At 37.7% G+C, this 21,101-nt stretch overlaps 1 protein-coding gene across 8 annotated transcripts in view; it reads left to right on the top strand.

The window, feature by feature from the left end:
- Positions 1–21,101, top strand: part of LOC117408938 (low-density lipoprotein receptor-related protein 1B-like) — a 340,463-nt gene that overhangs the window by 262,602 nt on the left and 56,760 nt on the right. For all 8 annotated transcript variants that reach the window (XM_034014443.3, XM_034014419.3, XM_059032361.1 and 5 more), the window contains exons 43-52: positions 1,473–1,677; positions 4,590–4,782; positions 10,000–10,125; positions 13,316–13,444; positions 13,681–13,800; positions 14,357–14,470; positions 15,018–15,167; positions 15,671–15,793; positions 16,610–16,729; positions 18,160–18,288. In XM_034014443.3, coding sequence (XP_033870334.3) covers positions 1,473–1,677; positions 4,590–4,782; positions 10,000–10,125; positions 13,316–13,444; positions 13,681–13,800; positions 14,357–14,470; positions 15,018–15,167; positions 15,671–15,793; positions 16,610–16,729; positions 18,160–18,288 — 1,409 coding nt within the window. The remainder of the gene's footprint in view (positions 1–1,472; positions 1,678–4,589; positions 4,783–9,999; positions 10,126–13,315; positions 13,445–13,680; positions 13,801–14,356; positions 14,471–15,017; positions 15,168–15,670; positions 15,794–16,609; positions 16,730–18,159; positions 18,289–21,101) is intronic.

Here is a 21,101-nt window from a genome sequence, read left to right as displayed (position 1 = left end):
ACGGAATGATGAACTTTGTTCTTCAAGTGGCAATCTAATGAGTTCTACAGTATGTGCTGTACAACATGTTTTTGTATGTCACCATGGCATACCTAATTGCATTTAATTATACATTTATACAGTTTGAATACATTCCGATTTAATAAGAAATTATATTTAATTATATTTTTTCCAAAACAAGTCTTGCCTTTGAGTAACTTGTCAAGAATAATTTTCATGTTGTGCGATGAGTGCGCTTTCCTTTTCTGATATATGAATCACCCTTAATTATGATCTGCATGTTTTTCCTGCTTTTCACCAGTTTTATGGCTAATTATGCCTTAATTTTCCAGCATGGCATTACAGGGATCAATATGTGCTTTAAAGACAAGCTTTTTAAACTGGTAAAAAAAAAAAAATTAAAAAATAGAAAAGCTGTTTACCCTCTACCAAGTATTGGGACACACTATTCCCTAACATTGATTCTTTCTCTATTATTTAAGGATTTAAGGAAAGCATGTGATTTATCAATACAGAGATTAGCATGAGAATGTTTGTAGAGTCGCGCAGTCTGGACCATGCGAATGATCGCCTCCTTGTGTTAGAATGATGGTACTGCAAGATAAGATCAAACTCCTATTAAATCGGCTAAAGATTCGCAATCAGTGCAATATGTAAAATAATAATGTTCTCAATCAGGAGATGCAGCAGAATCTGATACATTAATTAGCATCACATTTCTGTGAGTTAATGTTTTCATAAATGTTTATTTATTTTAGAGCTTGCTCATCTATAAACTTCCCCAAAATGGTTTAAAAACGCCATGTAAATAGGATACAGAATCATACAAAGCAGTCTGCAATAAAATTGAGTTTTATATTTTCAGATTGCACTGCAAGCAACTTGGGAAAGGTGGTGGGCTCCTCAATAAATATTGCGTTATTATTAATCATTAAAAGTACTACATTATATGTTGGCTGAAACCCTCCCTAATAAAAGTTGCAATTACAAGTGGTTTTATGTGCATAGTGCCATAATATTATGCAACAATTTGATTTCCTTTATTGGAAATGCAGTTGTCACTATATCACAATGGCATACTGTATATGCTCATTTGCAATCAAAGTGAGATTCAGTGAGAAAGATAGTGAGAAGTGCCCACTGTGAAAGGTCAGATACAGGAAATCATTAGGGTGTGAAATTTGAAATTTGCTTCAGAATCAAACCTGTAAATATGTTTTTTTTTTCTGCATGTTTTTCAGTTATAGAAACATACGTCTTTGCAATTAAACATAACATGTCTTTTTTATAAAACTGGTTAATCAGTTTGTTATGTTTCTGGCCTCCTTTTACATCATGCAAATATAAAACCTTGTACAAATGTACACATATATGCATACAATATAAATTGATAAACATCACATTATTGTTTCTACAGATAAGGCATACATTCCATGAGCCACTAATGATGCATTTATTTTCTATGTCTGCAGTTTAATGTTCTGGACAAATTGGAATGAGCAGCACCCAAGCATCATGAGGGCCACATTGGCAGGAAACAACATCCAGGTCATTGTCAGCATTGACATCGTCACACCGAATGGGCTGACCATAGACCACAAAGCAGAGAAGCTGTACTTCTCAGATGGAAGCTTGGGGAAAATTGAAAGGTGTGAATATGATGGATCACACAGATACGTAAGTACAGTTGGTTTGATTTAAGTACACTTATTGTACAACATATTGTATTTTATAGATGGTAGAAATGTGTATGCTATAATTTTTTTTTTATATTAAATTACACATTTTTATGTTTGTCACAATGGTAAACGATATGTGCTTCCCTTTTGACCTTTTAAAGTGTTTAGATCTGAAATCATCTTATGAAGTATGCAACACTGGCGGGTGGATAGTTATTTATTAATTTATTCTGTGTTCCGTTGGTGTGCACACACATTTAAACAACACATTTCTTTTGACCTATTAGGCAACGTTTTTAGCCGAATCAATTGCTCCTCCACTTATCCGATATTAAAATTCCCATGTAGTCCATTTCTATAAATATAATGCAAATACATGTATATTGTGACATGGACTGAATCACTGTTCTATAAAGTACAGTGTCTAGTATGGTATGCATTAATAAGATACATGATACATTCCATTTAGCTGTTTAACTGATCCACATGTCAGTATGCCTGCAACACTCTACATGGTGAACACAATAACTGCATTTTATACACTCCTAGTCTCCTGCCGAAGTTTCAGATTGTATGCCACCAAATATATACGCTTATGGCATTATGAGGACCCTCTGTATGTGCCAGCACTGTTTATTTTTTATATTTTATATAGCTTGCATGTTTTGTCAGATCAGGTCAAGTAAGAAAATATCTTTATGAACTGAAATTTAAAGTTAAATGTCAGGGTATGCAGCAGCAATCAGACTTAGTGAGAGTAGTTGCCCTTTTCTGAAATACTAAATCTCTTTTTTAGCTGTATATACCCATAGACTGCTGGAACTTTGAAACCTCAGAAAAAAAGTACATAATTTATATTTAACCTTTTCTCTATTAAAAAAAAAAACAAAAAAACAAAAATGAAACGTATGTGTCTGTAGACATCAAAATATGGGAACTCAAATGCAAAGATCTGCCTGCCAATGCCCTCATGAGGACATACCACCTTGTTTGCAAAACATCGCTTTTACAGTGCAACGTTGCATATCCGACTCCCTGTGGACTGGGGTATAGGCGGATATGTGAAAAAGTCAGATTTGCGAACATCTATAGAAAAAGCATTTACCCATCCATAAATAGGTTAGTGAACAAAAACAACACGCAAACTGCTTTAAACATGGGGGCATTTTTTGCTTTAAAAGTAAGCAAACGTAAACAAGATTAATTAGGCTACAAATACACAGTGTTGCTATGCGGTTTGCTATAAGCCATCTCCATGCAAAGTTTAAAAAAAAAATAAAAAATACAAACCAAACGGTAAATGTGCAGTAACCTGCAATTGATGGCTTCTTTCTTAACTCTAGAAGTTCCTGCCTCCCTGGTTCTGCTTTCTTAATACCTCTGTCACAGTATTTTGAGCTCTTTCTTGATATTGCCAACAGCCAATAAGCAGCTCGGTTTGAATATTGCTTCGGCTATTTTAAACAAACGGCTGGTAAGCATTGCATTTATGAAGCTTGCTTTGATGAATTCAAGTGCATTTAAAAGCTACAGCAGCACTCTGCCAATATCTGCAAGCGTGCGCTCCATCATATAAACACATTGCACAAAAAAAAAAGCTTTCTCGACTGGTGTATTGAAACGTCACTGCTACACGCAGCTGACTGACACACGCACACAGCCCGCCTCTCTTAAAGGGGAACTCACCAAAAAGCTGATTGCTATAACGCTTTCTTTCTGTTTCCATCGCGGAAGCTGCATTTGCTGCCAATGCCATTACTCACTTAGCCTACTTTTAATATTTATTTATTTATTTATTTATTTATTTATTTATTTATTTAGCGTGGCGGTTAATTGATCAGGGTGGTTATGTGACGGTCGGATATGCGACATTCCACTGTACTTTAGTTTGCATCCCCACGAGGTGAATTTCCTGTCATGGATGACTACCATAATCCTGGTGGTCTGTCCTTTGTACTAGAACCTAGAATGTGTCCTTGACACCTGCTCAAAATTTCTTTGGCTGCTGTAGATACTGTTTCACGGTAAAAACACTTTGTTGTTTATTTCAAAGCCTCACACTATAGTGGTTGGCTGTATTAAAACAGAATAGCATCATAGCACCCTTTTATGTGTCTGATCGTGAAAAAAAAAGAAAATATAATGGATCCAGATGGATCTGTCAAAGCGTGGGTTGCTAATCCCTCCATTTGATCTATATAACTCTGTTCAACTGGCCTCTATTAATGATGGTGGGGAGACAGTGATCAATGACAAGGCGGTATATATGGGGACAACTGTTACAAAAATGTACTGTAGATTACAGGACAAGTTCCCAATTTCAAGGTGTTTTTTCTTCTAACCCTTCCTGGAGTTGCAGCTGACCACAGGCCATGATCATGTTCAGAATTCCCTGTTCACTTTCCTTGCTAAACTTAAACATACCTTTAAAAAGTATTTATTAAAAGTCATTGGCACTCCCTCTACTGTCAGTAAATATCCCCCCACAGGAAAAGAATGTAATTAAAAAAAATATCCCATACAAATATAGCAATGAGCAAACTTGAATTCTAAAGATGTGTGGAATTAAACGCAGTAGGGTTATGAATTTAAATGAAACCGCTGTGTCCTTCAATAATCTTTGTGGGTTACATTCTCCTGTTACACTTCTGCCTTTCTCAACATTCTGTTAAGGTATTTTGGTAACTTGAGTCTTGGGGCCTTTTTCTGAATCAGGAAAAAAATGTAAAAGGATATTTTCAATGAGGGATAATATCATTTTTCTACACTACAAATTAACAAGACACTACTAAAGCTGTATTTTGACCCTTCCTAAAAGTAAATCGGACTTGTTAGTGAAGTAATCTTGTTGAGTTTGATCCAATCACCAGTCAAAAACTGAAAGCAATTGATTTTCTGCTTAAATCACAGGTCATTGTGAAGTCAGGACCAGGAACCTTTTTTGGTCTGGCAATTTATGGAGACTTCATCTTTTGGTCAGATTGGGTAAGGCGGGCAATTCTTCGTTCAAATAAGTACACAGGAGGTGAGATGAAAGTACTACGAGCCGATATACCTCATCAGCCAATGGGAATTGTAGCTGTGGCCAATGATACCAATAGCTGTGAGTATGATTAAGTTTTCCTCATTAATAACAAAGATTTTGTTTCAGTTACATTTTATATTCGTGTGCTATACGGTACATGTGTAATGTGACATATTGTAGTGGTTCTGCAAGCTAGCCCCTATAAAATGACATGTCTAATTTTAGGGGCATTTAGGTGCATTGGAACTTTATTGGGTTGCTTTGGGTAGTCACTCACGAGTGGAACACAGGTAAGGTTGGTTTAGGACTTTAGGACATCTTGGTGTACAGGACTGACTAGCTCTGATGGAACTCTGCCATGCAGTGTCCAGGCTTTTTCTCTGATTGCTGTAAGCCCAGGGTAAGTTGGACTGTGAAAACTACTTGTAGCTTTTTCTTTTGTGGAAGTATGTCCTGGGTAAGGAATCTCCATGATTTCCCTGGACCTCCTTTACAGGAAGTGAACCTTCAATTAGATTTTTAACCACATTTGGTAATCACCTTGGAACACAAGGGAAGACACAAAACTCCTGGACATATGTAGAAGTAGTCACTTTTGCCTGTGGATTGTTGCAGTTTGTTATGTGCTTCTTGATCCCCTCATTTGTGAAACAGTATAAAATGTAAATTGGCTCATACTCTTTGACAGTTACTTGGGAAAAATTATAAATACAGTGCTTAATTAATTGTTCATCTCCATGAAATTGAATTTGAAGATTAGTTATGTGTTATCTATTATAAAACCTGGGAATGATTTACAGTACTTTATATATACACACTTTATATATATATATATATATATATATATATACAGTACTGTGCAAAAGTTTTAGGCAGGTGTGAAAAAATGCTGTAAAGTAAGAATGCTTTCAAAAATAGACATGTTAATAGATAATATTTATCAATTAACAAAATGCAAAGTCTGTAAACAGAAGAAAAATCTACATCAAATCAATATTTGGTGTGACCACCCTTTGCCTTCAAAACAGCATCAATTCTTCTAGGTACACTTGCACACAGTTTTTGAAGGAACTCGGCAGGTAGGTTGGCCCAAACATCTTGGAGAACTAACCACAGTTCTTCTGTGGATTTAGGCAGCCTCAGTTGCTTCTCTCTCTTCATGTAATCCCAGACAGACTCGATGATGTTGAAATTTGGGGCCAATCAGATGCCTCCCTGATGGTATTGCATGATGGATAAGTATCTGCCTGTACTTCTCAGCATTGAGGAGACCATTAATTCTGACCAAATCCCCAACTCCATTTGCAGAAATGCAGCCGCAAACTTGCAAGGAACCTCCACCATGCTTCACTGTTGCCTGCAGACACTCATTCGTGTACCGCTCTCCAGCCCTTCGGCGAACAAACTGCCTTCTGCTACAGCCAAATATTTCAAATTTTGACTCATCAGTCCAGAGCACCTGCTGCCATTTTTCTGCACCCCAGTTCCTGTGTTTTCGTGCATAGTTGAGTCGCTTGGCCTTGTTTCCACGTCGGAGGTATGGCTTTTTGGCCGCAAGTCTTCCATGAAGGCCACTTCTGACCAGACTTCTCCGGACAGTAGATGGGTGTACCAGGGTCCCACTGTTTTCTGCCAATTCTGAGCTGATGGCACTGCTGGACATCTTCCGATTGCGAAGGGAAGTAAGCATGATGTGTCTTTCATCTGCTGCAGTAAGTTTCCTTGGCCGACCACTGCATCTACGGTCCTCAACGTTGCCTGTTTCTTTGTGCTTCTTCAATTGATGATCATTAGCACCTGTTTGGTATAATTGTTTAATCATACACCTGACTATATGCCTACAAAATCCCTGACTTTGTGCAAGTGTACCTAGAAGAATTGATGCTGTTTTGAAGGCAAAGGGTGGTCACACCAAATATGGATTTGATTTAGATTTTTCTTCTGTTTACTCACTTTGCATTTAGTTAATTGATAAATATAATCTATTAACATGTCTATTTTTGAAAGCATTCTTACTTTACAGCATTTTTTCACACCTGCCTAAAACTTTTGCACAGTACTGTATATCCTCAAGGTTGCACTTTACTCAAACTGAATTGTCTCAATGGAAAATACACTGGCCTTGTGACGATTTTAAGGCTGTCAGAAAACTGCAACAGTGATTGACTCCCCATGTTTGGAATTTCGATTTTTGAAATGTCAAATAAAAATCCCTTGTTATTTCTCAGAAACATTGTCAGCTGTGTTTGTTTTACAGATCCTATTGATTATGGTTCTTTAAAGCCTAAATACAATTCCTTATTAGTATTAGGCGCAAGATGCTTGACCAGGTTTAATCTGTTGTTCTGAAAAACATTTCCTGCAGGGAATGTTTCTCTGTTTTGGATATGAGAATTCAATAGATCCTGTCCTATTTGAGTTTATGTCCAGACTGGAGTCAGTGTTTTTCAAACATTCACTTTTTTATAACAGTAATAGAATTTATGTTAAATAAGGCTAGCAGGAGATGTGAAAAGATGAAGAGAAGTTCAGAGGTCTCCCCCAGCTTGCTGGCAGACCTGCAAGGCTGACTAGTGAACTAAATTTCCCTCGAGGGGAGTCTGTAAGGCTGGAAAGAGAAAAAAAAGAAATAAGCATGCAAGGAGGCACAGCCGGGCCCCTGAGCTTAGAATGTCAGCTTCACTTGCCCCCCAAAACAGAACCCGCAGCTCCCTGCTACTGATCCACCAATGGAAAGGAAACCTCTGGTGGTCCCGATGGAGAGATGGCCCCCTCTGGGGGAGAGAGAGGAACAAATGTAAGAATGTAAGCATGTGTTCACACTGGGTCCGTTTAGAGGGTTTTGTCTGCACTCTACGGTTCGGTGCGTTTGGTGTGAAGTGTGAACAACAAAGTCCACTTGGGAAATGAACCGTACCGAGTCCACCTAAAGAGGTGGTCTCGGTCTGTTTGGTAAATGCTGAACCAGAATCTGGTTCACTTGCTAAACCTCAATGTGAACAACTTCTGGGCTCTGTCCTTTTGCAAACTGGAAACAAATTATACAAGGTAACCTGACGCGGAAGTAAATGTTTTGCGCTTAGTTTAGTTCATATTCTGAGGAAACAAGTAGAGCAAAAAACAAAAAATGTCTTTGGGAACTAGATTAGGGTTACCAGACATCCCGTGAAAACTGGGATTATCACAGTTTCAGCCTTAATTTGTTGTCCTGGTCGGAAACAGTAAAATTGTTAATCATCACAGTTTTGCTATTGTATTTACAGTGTGCTCTACAAGTTAATAGCAGAGTAATGTATTAGGTTATGTTAGCACCATTCAAAAATAAAATAAACAATTCTATGTATTATTTGTTTAATCATTCTGATTATGTGTATACCATATGTTTAAGTGGTAACAGCTGATATCTTTTTTAAATCTGGCTTTGTGTACATTAACATGTGTTGACAATATAAAGAAAATAATGAGTTGTTACGGTGTGCATTAAATTCACCAAACTATTATTGTGTTATTATATAGCCTACTGTTTTTTTGAACGGCAGTGAATTGAAGGGAAAAATGTCCTAGTTTTTCACTGTGGAAATCTGGACAGTGGGAGAAACTAAAGCTCTGACAGAAATTTGGCCAGACACCAAAATCCAAGCCAAACTGGACAAAACTAACAAAAATAGTAAAATATATTCAGTCTTTTCTAAAATTACTTTGTTAATGCCAACAGTAGGAGAAAATTGAACGGCTGTTCGCTTAAAAGGAAAGGGTGGAAGGAGCAAGGCCAAGTAGTCTTGAGTTGAGGTGAGGAGATTGTGGAATAAGCAGGGGCAAGGGTGTGCTGAGAGAACCAGATTTCTGAACCATGGGACCTGTAGGTGAGAAAGAGCATCTGCAGCATAATTGGAGCAGAGGAGTTGCATCATAAGGGGAGAGGAGGAGCGACCTTTATGCAGTGGATTAGTTGTCACAGAAGAATACAATTGATTTATTCTGCCAGGAGGGAACCTGCAACAACAATGGGGAAGAGTTTGGAATGAGCCGAGGACCCTGGACTTTGAGGTGACGGACAAGTCTCCACAGTCGACGACCCTGTGATCTAGAAATTCAGATGTGGATATGAATATAGCCAATAATAGTCTCTGGATTTCTCGAAATGTTATTACATTTGACCCTCTTTGCCTTCATGAAGTTTAGTAGAGATATGCTTTTCATCTGCAGTGCATTTTAATATCAACTAACACAAGATGACTTGGCCATTATAGCCACAGCAGGCAGTGACTGCCTGTCTGATTCTCAGCAGCCCAAAATATTTAATTTTACATGGTGAAGAAAAACTACAGTTAGAGTCCAGTTTCATACTCAAATACTTTTGCGACTTAAATGAATTGGACAACTTTCTGAGTCTGCCATTAATGCCACCACATGCTACCTCACCCCCACAACTTATCAACACATTCTACCATTCAGAAAGCTCCCCACCACTCAGAAAAATTCAATTTTGTTTTCCGCATTTTTCATTTTTCACAACTCCTGATGAGGCCATACTGTAGTAACTCTGGATTTCCCAGGGAACTTCGCTTTTGTTATTTAACAGCTTGTGTTTGACACCATGCAGTCAAGTGAAACGTCTCCATTTGTACTGGGAAATGAAATGCTTCAGTGTTCCTTGTTTGCTTGTCAGTACCCAGGGTTCCAAGGGGTATGCCCCATAGTTCTTTTCAAATGGCAGTCATTGCAAACCGCAGTTCAAAAAGAACACAAATGCCTGCTCACGTTATAGTATAGTAGTAATGTACTGTGTCCCAAACTTACCTGAGGTGTGTATACAAGTAAACTTGCTACTCAATAAATTTAATACATGCAGTAAATTATATTTTATATATACACAATATATTTTTAAACATGTAGAAATGTTTTTTTTATTTATTTCAAAGCTGCATATTAACTAATTGCCAAACAGATCAAAACCTCAACTCTGACCTCAGTTGGCACTTTTTGGTGCCCTACTCGCCAGTCTTAACTCGCAGAGAACAACAGCATAACTCCAATAAACAATTCAAAGCTTGTGCTGCAGAGTTGCTCTCAGGACATTTTACTACTTTTAATGCACCTTACTTGTAGAAAGCTCCTTATTTTGTTCTGTAAACATCATGTATGTTCTGTAAATTCATGTTATGGCATCTAATAAGCAATTGCCTCAAATTTAAAAACAGAGTTCTTGGAATGGGACTCAGTAATACAGTCCCATGCATGTTGGAATATTTTAATAGTTGTTCTTGTGACACATTCTGTTTTTTTCTTTCTCAGGTGAATTGTCTCCCTGCAAAGTGATAAATGGAGGTTGCGATGACCTTTGTGTTTTGACCCCTGATGGAAGGGTGAACTGCAGTTGTAGGGGAGAACGAATGCTCTTAGATGATAATAGATGTGTGTGTAAGTCATCAAACACAGTAATCCAATAATGTCATTCATGAAAGCTGTATTACTTTGCTCTGTCCACATTTTATTACCAAGTAAAACCAGAACTAAAGAAACCTTTTAGAAGACAAATGCTTTGATTATCTTTTCATTGGAAGTTGGTGAAATTATCACCAAATAAAACCACAAATAAGCCACAGCTATCCGTGCCAAAGAGCAACTTGAAAAATGATTGATGAAGGAAAACAAAAATACTAATAATTCTAAACTAATAACAAAACACATGATGCAAAGTGCTCTTTGGTATTTTGGGGATAAAATGAAAGACAGCAGATCCCTTTATTTCAATTTGGCCTGCGCCCTGGAGTGGGACGTTGCACACCTATTTCACAAGCGACCAGTTTACTTTCATCCTGTATATTTGCAAACTTGCTGTGGCAGAGGTTTCAGTTACCCTGAAGCTTGTTAGCATTTACTTAAATGGTCTAGTACAGAAAACAGTGAACTGGTGTACCTGTCAAATTAAATTAATTTATTGACAGGAAGCAAAGCAACCCTGTCACTGGAAAGAATGCATTTTGGAATTCGCAGACTCAGTTTTGTCCACAGGAATTAAAGCTTACAGACTAAGGGCCTTATGCACTAAACGGTGGTAAATTACCTGAAATACTGCGTAGTAAGAGAAATCCATACTGTGCGCAAAAAGGAAGGCGTAACCGTTCTATTCATTAATATAATAATATGCACAAGCACAAATAAGGCAAGCTAAATGATTAATTTGCCAGTAATCATAGCACACGAAATGCTGTACATGTTACACACCATTTATTTTAGTATATGGGCACTCCAAAGGACAGGTAGTCCGACTCTCGCTTTGTCAGAAAGACAGCGACTAAGGAGGCAGCAGCTGGCATCAGCTACATCTTCAGTGGGTCTCTGTAGGATGAGGGGAGGCGGTCCGGTGTTACGAGGATTTCTGTATCCCCATAGAATTCTTTGTCTCCTTAGATTTGACGCCTGCGTAGATCAAGATCGCTATACGTGAACGCTTGATGTTTCTGAACAGTATTTACATGTAATAAAATTAAAATGTGTTTTGAAAGAAATACAGTTTTATAAGGTTACTGTTAATCAACTTTTATAAGGTTACAATTTTTTTTTTTTTTTTTTTTTTTAATTTAGTCGTCGCCATTTTTTTTTTTTTTTTTACCCCGGTTTTCTCCCCAATTTAGTATGCCCAATTATTATCTGTATCCTCGGCTCGCAACCCCCCCGCCAACTCTGGAAACGGCGGCTGGAACACGCGTCCTCCGAAACGTGCTCCTGCCAAGCCGTCATTTTTCGCACTGCAGATCCACAGCAATGCCAACAGACCTATAGTGCCGGAGGACAACACAGATCTGGCGGCTCCACTGCAGAACCACAGGCGCCCTGTCGGCCACAGGGGTCGCTGATGCGCGGTGAGCCGTGGATTCCCCTGCCGACCTAGGCCCGCCCTACCCGGGCAGCGCTCAGCCAATTGTGCGCCGCTCCCTAGGCACTCCCGGTCATGGTCGGCTGTGACATAGCCTGGATTCGAACCTGCGATCTCCAGACTATAGGGCACATCCTGCGCGGAGCGCCTTTACTGGATGCGCCACTCGGGAGCCCCCCTATAAGGTTACTTTTAATCAAGGGTTTTATGTATTGAGCAGCGCAGGAGGCTAAGCGTACTGTAGAAAATCAGTGGTGTTAAATGTACTCTTTTATTTTGCTACAGAATTAGTTTGGTCTTGTTTTCAATATTTATTGCAAACTGCAGCAGAACTCCATGGCAGTGGTTGAGAACACAGCCGGACTCGGGTACAGGAATATCACGCATCCACGTCCAGCTTTGAAAAACTGCATCTGCACAGGCATGGAATCATGCGGGGATACAGAATTCTGCGTAACATCGGGAATTTCTTGCTTTGAGACGGTCAAAGCAGAGAAACAGAAAATAATTAACTGAAAACAAATATTTGTTTGTTCACTTTTATCCCCTTCTGGTTTGTTTTGAAGGTACTCCGGTATCAAAACATTGGCTAAATGTGTTTCTTTTAAAGGGATTGCAAGTGTGCGGTTTATTTCTTTTTTTCTTTTAAAAAATGTTAACCTTCCAGCTGCTTATCCAGCGATTTCGACGTGCTGCACAGGCTAGTCACAATTTGTGCAGTACTCACTCTTGTCTTTTCTATGACAAAAATGCTAATGTTTTTTGGCCAAAATAATTCAGTGTAATTCCTGTGTTAAAAGAGCACAACTGTCTCTTGGCTGTTTCGGCAGTATAACGACATAATGGAAAAATACAGTACACCCTGGGATTTTATACAGCACTGTCTATTCCTACAATGCATCTTGCATTGAGAAAGCAACACGTTTGGAATCAGAATAAAGGGATTTATTATGTAATACAGTTCACGTGCAGTCATCTTTTGGTAAGCTGCATTTTCAGTATCACATTATGTACAGTATTACAACACTGTATGTTAAAATATAGCCCTTAATCCACAAAACCAACAAAACACATCCTATGTAGTCAATATTTGACATTTCATTTGTAGTGTTCTGTAGAACACGGGCAATCGTTTATCCTGGAAAAAATTAAATACAGTACCTGAAAGCAGATATACGTGTTTATCATGTTTCCCACACAGCACTACTTGTGGTCTGCTTTATTTATATTGTGATTTATACAGACACTGCCTGGTTTCAATAAGTGGTAAACTTAACACGCGCTGAGACACTTAGGAAAGTTAGCAGCTTTAAGCAAATATGTTTTTTGTATCAGGTCCCTCCCTCGCAGTATTAGGGGGGAGAATTTGAATACATTTCCATGGATTACCACTATTAATTGTATGTAAATGACTTGCATGCGGTATATGCAGGTGTACAAAGCACGCAGTAACGGGCCTACTGCATGGTAAACTGGTTACCGCTGTTTAGTGCATGAGGCCCTAAGATGGTTTATAAAGCCAGTCAAGTCAAGGACAGAATATTACAGGTGACCTGATTTGAAATCTTGGTTTACATCCCAGACATATTTGCAACTTCTGCTACATAAGCACAAAGCACCAAGCCTTTGTACAGCAAGAGGAAATAGCGGAATTGAGAATGCTATCTGACTATGAACTATATGGGGAAAGTGCTAAATGAATGCTCTTTGTTCTATTTGTTTTTTTTTCAGCTAAAAACTCCTTGTGCAGTATCCACACTGAGTTTGAATGTGCAAATGGCGAGTGCATTGACTACCAGTTGACGTGTGATGGAATAGCTCATTGTAAAGACAAGTCGGATGAGAAAATGCAATATTGTGGTAAGAATGCAATCTCTGCGGGTGCTATTTGGGTATTACTGTTATGCCAGCTTGCAGCTGAAAACCACAAGGTTAGAGCAACTACCCTCTAGGGTCTTGCTTTGACCTGTTCAAAGAACTAGAAACTTCTCCCTCGCCCTTTCTCTCTTCCTCTTTCTTTCTCTCCCTATGTGCCTTGAAAAGACATGTCTTCTCCGTTGCTCAGTTAATTTCTTTTTGATGCTTATTCTTGCCAGATAACAGAAACTGCAGGAAAGGTTTCAAACGCTGTTACAATCAGCGCTGTGTTGCAAACAGTAGGTTTTGTGACGGGCTGGATGACTGTGGGGATAATTCAGATGAAGTGAACTGTAATAGTAAGTACCACTACCTTCCCAACATCAATCCTTTGGCTTGGCGACATGCTGCTGCCACTATAGACCCTTTATCACATGAGTTTATCCAGTCTGTACCATGTTATGTTTAGTAGGATTTGTGATCCCAATGAAAGTGAATGGCAGTGAGATGCAATTTGTAATATAATGTACAGTTATGACTTCAGCTGTCACAAACACAATAAAGTGCATTTCAACGTTAAGGACTAAATTCAATAAACAGTTCTTTGGAAAATACAATTAAGTACATACAAATGTCTTAGTGAAGCTGTAAGAAATTGAAAGTGACAAATTCAAGCAATTCAAAAGCTTTTTATATATCCTAATGGTAAAACACTGTTTGTTTTAGCTGTGCATTTTGATGCTTTGCCTCACTTATGCGCTGTTCTATTATTCTTGTTTTCATTGTAATTTTAGATAAGGGTTCATTCAGACCTTGACATCTTTTTGTGCAGCTGTGTGGCAGAATGAGTTACTGCCATTGCAACGGATATAATGACAAGAAAGCTGTTTGAGTGTTTGTAATTATATTTTTTAGATTCTACATGCAATTCATCAGAATTCAGCTGTCAGGATGGGACCTGCATTGCAAACTCAGCTTGGTGCAACCAGATCATTGACTGTACAGATGCTTCTGATGAAAAGAACTGCAGTAAGATATGCATCATCTTTTTCATATGCAAAACAACATTTGATGGTGGAAAAAGGTTTGGGTGAATTATGAAATAACTTTACAAGCTCTGTTATATAATTTGTATTCTATATAACCCATGCCAGTACAGTTCATCTCAGTGGTAAAAAAAAAACAACCTACAATTGTATTTTTTCATGATTATTATAATAAAAAAAAAACTGGAATGTTCCAAAGTGGCAGGGGCTTAAGCAGGAAATGTCTGGTTCTGATTGTGCTCTTATAGCATGACTTATACAAAAGGGATTCCACGCATTGAACGATTGGAAAAGCTGAGGAATGTAGTATACCTAATAACAGATTTGGTCATTAGTCTAATGTAGACAAATAATTATATACTTTTAAAATATATATTTTATAGACATTTGAGTGTGCACAAAAACTTGCTATACATCTGAGCCTTTGTGGAAAATAAATGCGATTCCAAATATATTTATATGGGTCTCCTTTTTCTTTTTATAATTTATGCAGTCCATGCATAAAATATTTCATTTTTTTTTTTTTTTAGATAACACAGAGTGCTTGGATTTTTACAAACTTGGAGTTAAAGCAACAGGTTTCATTAGCTGCAATTCCACTTCACTCTGCATTCTTCCAACATGGGTCTGCGATGGATCAAATGATTGTGGCGATTATGCAGATGAAACAAACTGCCAGGGTGAATATTGTATATGTTTTTGTTGAATTTTAAATCAATGCAAGAGTACAGGTAGTTTTGAAATGTTCATTGTTCTTTTAACTTCCAAAAAGATGTCATCCTGACTGAAATCATTCAAACCCAAAAACATGTGTAATGAGATGCTGCTGTTTTATGGGCAATTACAAGCTTAATTTAAAACTGAATATTCAACTGGTGGTTGCGGTACAATTGCTTTCTTACTGAAAGTAATCTGTAACGGTATGTACAATGTGAATAAGGTTTGGATTACGCTGATTTTAGATAACAAGTGCAAAATCAACCTTTTATGTCAAACTACATTAATTAATTATTAATGTTTTATCTTGAAGCGCAGTCAGATTAAAATGATGTATAAATTCATCATGAAGGAGAAACCTACATCTCTTCTCTAGAAAGCACCCATTTTGTCAAGTTATTTTTCTGTGTATTCTTATTATTGGTCTATTAATTCTGTGTGTTTACTCCCTCTGCTTGATTTGCAGTTTCCCACAGTCACCAGTGTGAAGAAGGTTATTTTGCTTGCCCCAGTGGGAATTGTATCTCAAGTGTTTGGTTGTGTGATGGACAAAAAGACTGTGAAGATGGAGCAGATGAATACCAGTGTGGTAAACTCAGTTTATTTGTTTTAATTATCAAAGAGGCTTAAAAACAATGACAGAATTGTTGAACAAAACGGTATTTAATGCTGACTATACATGAAGAAGAGCTATCAGCCCACCCATCCATTAAATGCACATGCAAAACATAGCTTTAATATCTGGCAATGAATACAAATTGTAATAAAATATCATACAGAAAATGTCAAATCTGATTATGCAATTCATTTGCATAATTTTCTGTTCTCTGTGCTTGTGTGACCTCACCTTCATGGAATATTTAAACCCATTGCATATTTGATATTTTTTGTTTCCAATTAAAACTAAAATGTAATATTGTAACAGAGTGAAACCGCAAATTCCAAATGAACATTTGTATTTATGTTACCTTTTAATGCAATTTTAACTGTGCCACCAGAGAGCCAAATGGTGTAATTGTGGCATACTATCCTGAAGCATTTTCTACACAGCCTAATAAGTCAAGGTCACAATGGAATGCAGTAATTTTATCAATGAGCAAATTGGATGGATGCTTTCAAAAGTTTGCTTTATTCATTTTTTCCCAGACACTATCAGTGAAAACCCCCCCACCCCACCCCCCCCACCCCCCCGGTCTGCTGTTTGATTGTCAAGTCACCTGCAGACCAAAATAAATTTAAAGAAATTGACCTTTCCCAAAACAAATGAGTTTGAATACATATATATACAGGGCTTGGATTGTTTTTGAGTAGAAGTAGGAGAAAGGATAAATGTAGGCAGGTTATGTTTCTTAAAAGTAATCTTTTCATGGATAGTTCTTAATGATATGTTTTTGACTGTTTACAGATTCTTCCTGCTTATGGAATCAGTTTGCTTGTTCTAAGAACAAGTGTATTGCTAAGCAGTGGGTCTGTGATGGGGAGGATGACTGTGGGAATGGGTTGGATGAAAGTGAAGATCTGTGTGGTAAGCATTGACTTTTTATGACATCTTTGCAAATTGATATTGATTATATATATATATATATATATATATATATATATATATATATATATATATATATTGGCTCAAAAGAGCCTAATTCCTGTTTCTGTATGTTTAACATACCTTTGTCAAGGGAAAGTGTGTTTGAAAACAAACAGTGGAGGTACAATAGATTTTTAATGCCATGGCAACTACACTCACTTATTTCTATTTAATTATAATTTCATTTACTACATAGTTAGTGATGTAACAATCTACTATTCATTTCTGTTTAACCCTTCAGGCATCATGGTATTCCTTAATAGTTTTATATTTATTCACAAACAAGCATTGTTGTTAAATTGCTTGAACCAACTGCTAAATCACATTGGAGTCAGTTTACTCCCCTTAGTGCATTTACAATTATCAGCTTCCTTTACAGTTTCCTTTACTCATAAACTGATGTTTTCCATTTCCATTTAAATAATAATAATAATAATAATAATAATAATAATAATAATAATAATAATAATAATAATAATAATAATTTTAAATTATCTTATTGATAACTTGAAATGACCTAAATATAAAGGAACATTCACTCAGTAACGGTTAAATCCTCCATAAATGTAAATAATATTGTTTAAAAATAAATGTGGTTATTGAAATAAAACAAAGCTACAATGTTAACGGGTCTGCAGTCGGTAGCTATCCAACAGCACTGGTTATACTTATAGTGTATTTGATTCATGGGTTTGAGTGATCCTGAATTTCTAAAAGAGTACTCTGTCAAAACTGACAGTTTCATTTGGTGTTGTAATGTTGAGTTCTGTAGCAGAAAAACTACTACAGTGTATTTTCAGAAGTGAAAGCATGTTAAGCACGTAGGTGGTGGTACAGCAGACTAGATGCACTTCGGTGACACTGGAACTCACTTTGAGTAGATACAAGTAACCCTCTTTCTACCCAATGAACCGTCAGAAAGTAAAAAAAAATAAATGTCATATTCACAAGTCCTTCAGTTTGAGTGCTTTGTTACATAATGCGGTTCTGTGACTCATTTTATAGTCAAACGCAAATTAATCTCTGTGTGTATCAAGCAGAAAGACAAGACTGTACTGTAGCTGGATACCTAATAATTCATGATTGCATACAATATGATCCATAAACCTTGCACAGTATTTTGTGTTAATTGGGGGAAGCACTGCTTTAATGAACTGATTCGTTCTTTTAGGATTTCTTGTTTTTCTGTATACAGATGTGCTACAATACTATATATAAAAAAAGGTTTACAAATATGATATACCTGTTTTTATATTTATATTGACAAATATTATATTACATTTTATAATATTTTATAATATATTACTATTTTTCTCTTGCAAGATGATTTGAATTGTGGGTTCCTAAACTGATCAATGGACTTTTACCAGGTTCGGTAACCTGTGCCACAGGCATGTTTAGCTGCCCTGGTTCTCATGCCTGTGTCCCACAACGCTGGCTGTGTGATGGAGAGAGGGACTGCCCTGATGGAAGTGATGAGCTATCTGCAGCTGGCTGTGGTAATTACCAGTGCTTTCATTTAATTTGCAAAAAGGAAAATGTAAATAACATATTATTAATTAAGCTACTACATACTGCTAATGGTTTTATTTGTCTAGATTTTAGACGGTTTCAGACAGATGGAGTTTTAAAAAACATGATCAGTCAACAGGATACATAAAAAAATACATACCAGTAAATGTATTGCAGCAAATCCAGTATGTCTGAGAACTGCCCTTATAAAGGTTTACCATAGTAAAAGCATAGCAAAGTGTAATACATTGCAGTGGACGTATGATAAAACACTGGTAAGCATTGTAAAGAATAGGAAGGTATGGTAAAGTATGTGAGTAAACACTAAACTATGGTAAATGCATAGTATAACAATGGGAAAAGGATGATATAACTGCGCAAATAGCATGCAAAAGTACTGTGGTAAAGATTTATAAGAGATACCCTACAACAGGTACTGCTGTACACCACAAAAACTATGTATATAATACTGTTTCATTTATATATCATGTAAACATGTAATAAACCCTGTTCCATGTCAGATATGGACAGAGCTCTTAACGATGAGCTCATCAGGGCTCCAAATGAAATGAACAACAATTGATACATACATACATACATACATACATACATACATACATACATACATACATACATAGATACATACATACATACATACATACATACATACATACATACATACATCCAGAAGCATACAGTCAATATGATTTGCTTGTGCATTTTGTCTTACATTTAATGCCTGACTTTGCTCCATTAAATGATATACTCAAGAAAATATGCAAACATGTGATTTGCTTTTTAGTTTAGTCAGAGCTTTACTCATGGAGATTTACTCAAGCTTTGCCAAGTTACCAAGCTTTGAAAACACTGTGTAACATTTTTTTTTTTTTTTTTGTTCCTGGGTAGTAAGTGTTATTTCCTAATTGCTTATGCCTCAAAAGTATAGAAAATGGCTATTATTCCCCACAAACTTTGCTTTTGTGACCAGGACAGTGATATTTTGAAATTTACCTATTTTCCAGAACATTCCAGATAGATTCAGTGCTGAGTAAACTTGGAGTAACTTCTAGAACTTTCCAGTAATATAAATAGTAGTATAAATACAGGGGCCTTAATCCCACCAGTTCAGTTTAGTTCCAGCTGCCTAAGTGGATACATATCTGCATTTTTCTGAGATGGCATCAAGAGGCTGCAAGCATCTGGCAGACGCATTTTGCTATGTCTGCGGCGAATTTATCAAGACAAGAGCGAAAAAGTACTCCGTGGAAGCATCTGCTAAGATGTGTGAGGCCTACAAGGCATATTTCAGCATGCCTGTCGGGGATCAAGACAAACCCTGGGCACCTAATTTCACCTGCGAGCACTGCAAAAAAACTCTGGAAGGTAAGATGGACAATTGTTGCTCGGAATTTTATGTTATAAAATTTGTTAAAATGTTTAAAATTGTAAAAGTTTTTAATTTTAAAATGTTTTAAAATTTTCAATGTTATTGAAAAAATATATCATATATGAAAAATGTTGTGAGAATGTCTTATACATTAGTCATGGGTGAAATAAATGTATTTTTGTAGGATGGTACAGAGGGGAAAAGAGAGCCATAAAGTTCGCTATCCCAAGAATTTGGCGGGAACCCACTGACCACTCAAGCAACTGCTACTTCTGCATGGTGGACCCTTCCAAACGTCGGACTGGCAAGAATGCACCTACTATCACGTATCTGGACCTTCCTTCATCCATCGCCCCGGTGCCACACTGCCATGAGCTCCCCGTACCCACTCCTCCGGAGAGAGAGCAGCCGTCTTTAGAAGAGAGCAGCAAGTCAGAGATCGAGGAAGACGTTGTAGATCCAGATGACAATTTCAGAGGTGGAGCTGAGGAGAGAAACCCATACTACCCCAACCAAAAAGACCTCAACGACTTGATTAGAGATCTTGGTCTCACCAAGTCCAATGCCGAGCTTTTGACGTCTAGGCTCAAGCAGTGGAACTTGTTGGATGAAAGTGTGCAAGTCGCAGATCGGAGGAAGCGTCATCAACCTTTTTCCAGCTTCTTCACCCGTCAAGATGGGCTCTGCTTCTGCCACAATGTGACCAGTCTGTTCGAGGCTATCGGAATCGCCTGTAACCAGAATGAGTGGCGCCTTTTCATTGACAGCTCATCCAGGAGCCTCAAAGCCGTGCTGCTCCATAATGGCAACAAGTACCCGTCTCTTCCCCTGGCTCACTCGGTGCACCTCAAAGAGGATTACAACAGCATCAAGACCTTTGTTTACCATCAATACCAAGTTTCCCTGCTATCTTTGCCTTTGGGACAACAGGGACAACAGGGACACCAAGGCGCACTACCACAGGCGGGACTGGCCACAGCAGACCGAGTTCTCTGTGGGGAGGAACAACGTCAAGTGGGAGCCACTGGTGGACCCCCGGAAGGTGCTGATGCCACCACTGCACATCAAATTGGGCCTTATGAAACAATTTGTCAGAGCTCTAGATAAGGAGTCGGCAGCCTTCAAGTACCTTCAAGACTTCTTCCCTAAGCTGTCTGAGGCAAAGGTCAAAGCCGGTGTCTTCGTCAGACCACAGATAAAGAAGATCCTGGAGTGCAATGAATTCCCCAAGAAGCTCACTAGTAAGGAGAAAGCGTCTTGGAACAGCTTTGTCGCAGTGGTTCGGGGCTTCCTGGGCAATCACAAGGCCGAAAACTATGTGGAGCTGGTTGAGACTCTGGTGAAGAACTACGGCACAATGGGCTGTAGGATGTCCCTCAAAGTCCATATCCTTGATGCTCATCTTGATAAATT

The sequence above is a fragment of the Acipenser ruthenus genome, chromosome 10, assembly GCF_902713425.1.
Source record: "Acipenser ruthenus chromosome 10, fAciRut3.2 maternal haplotype, whole genome shotgun sequence".
NCBI classification, from domain to species: Eukaryota; Metazoa; Chordata; class Actinopteri; order Acipenseriformes; family Acipenseridae; genus Acipenser; species Acipenser ruthenus.
This window is presented reverse-complemented; position numbering and strand designations above follow the sequence as displayed.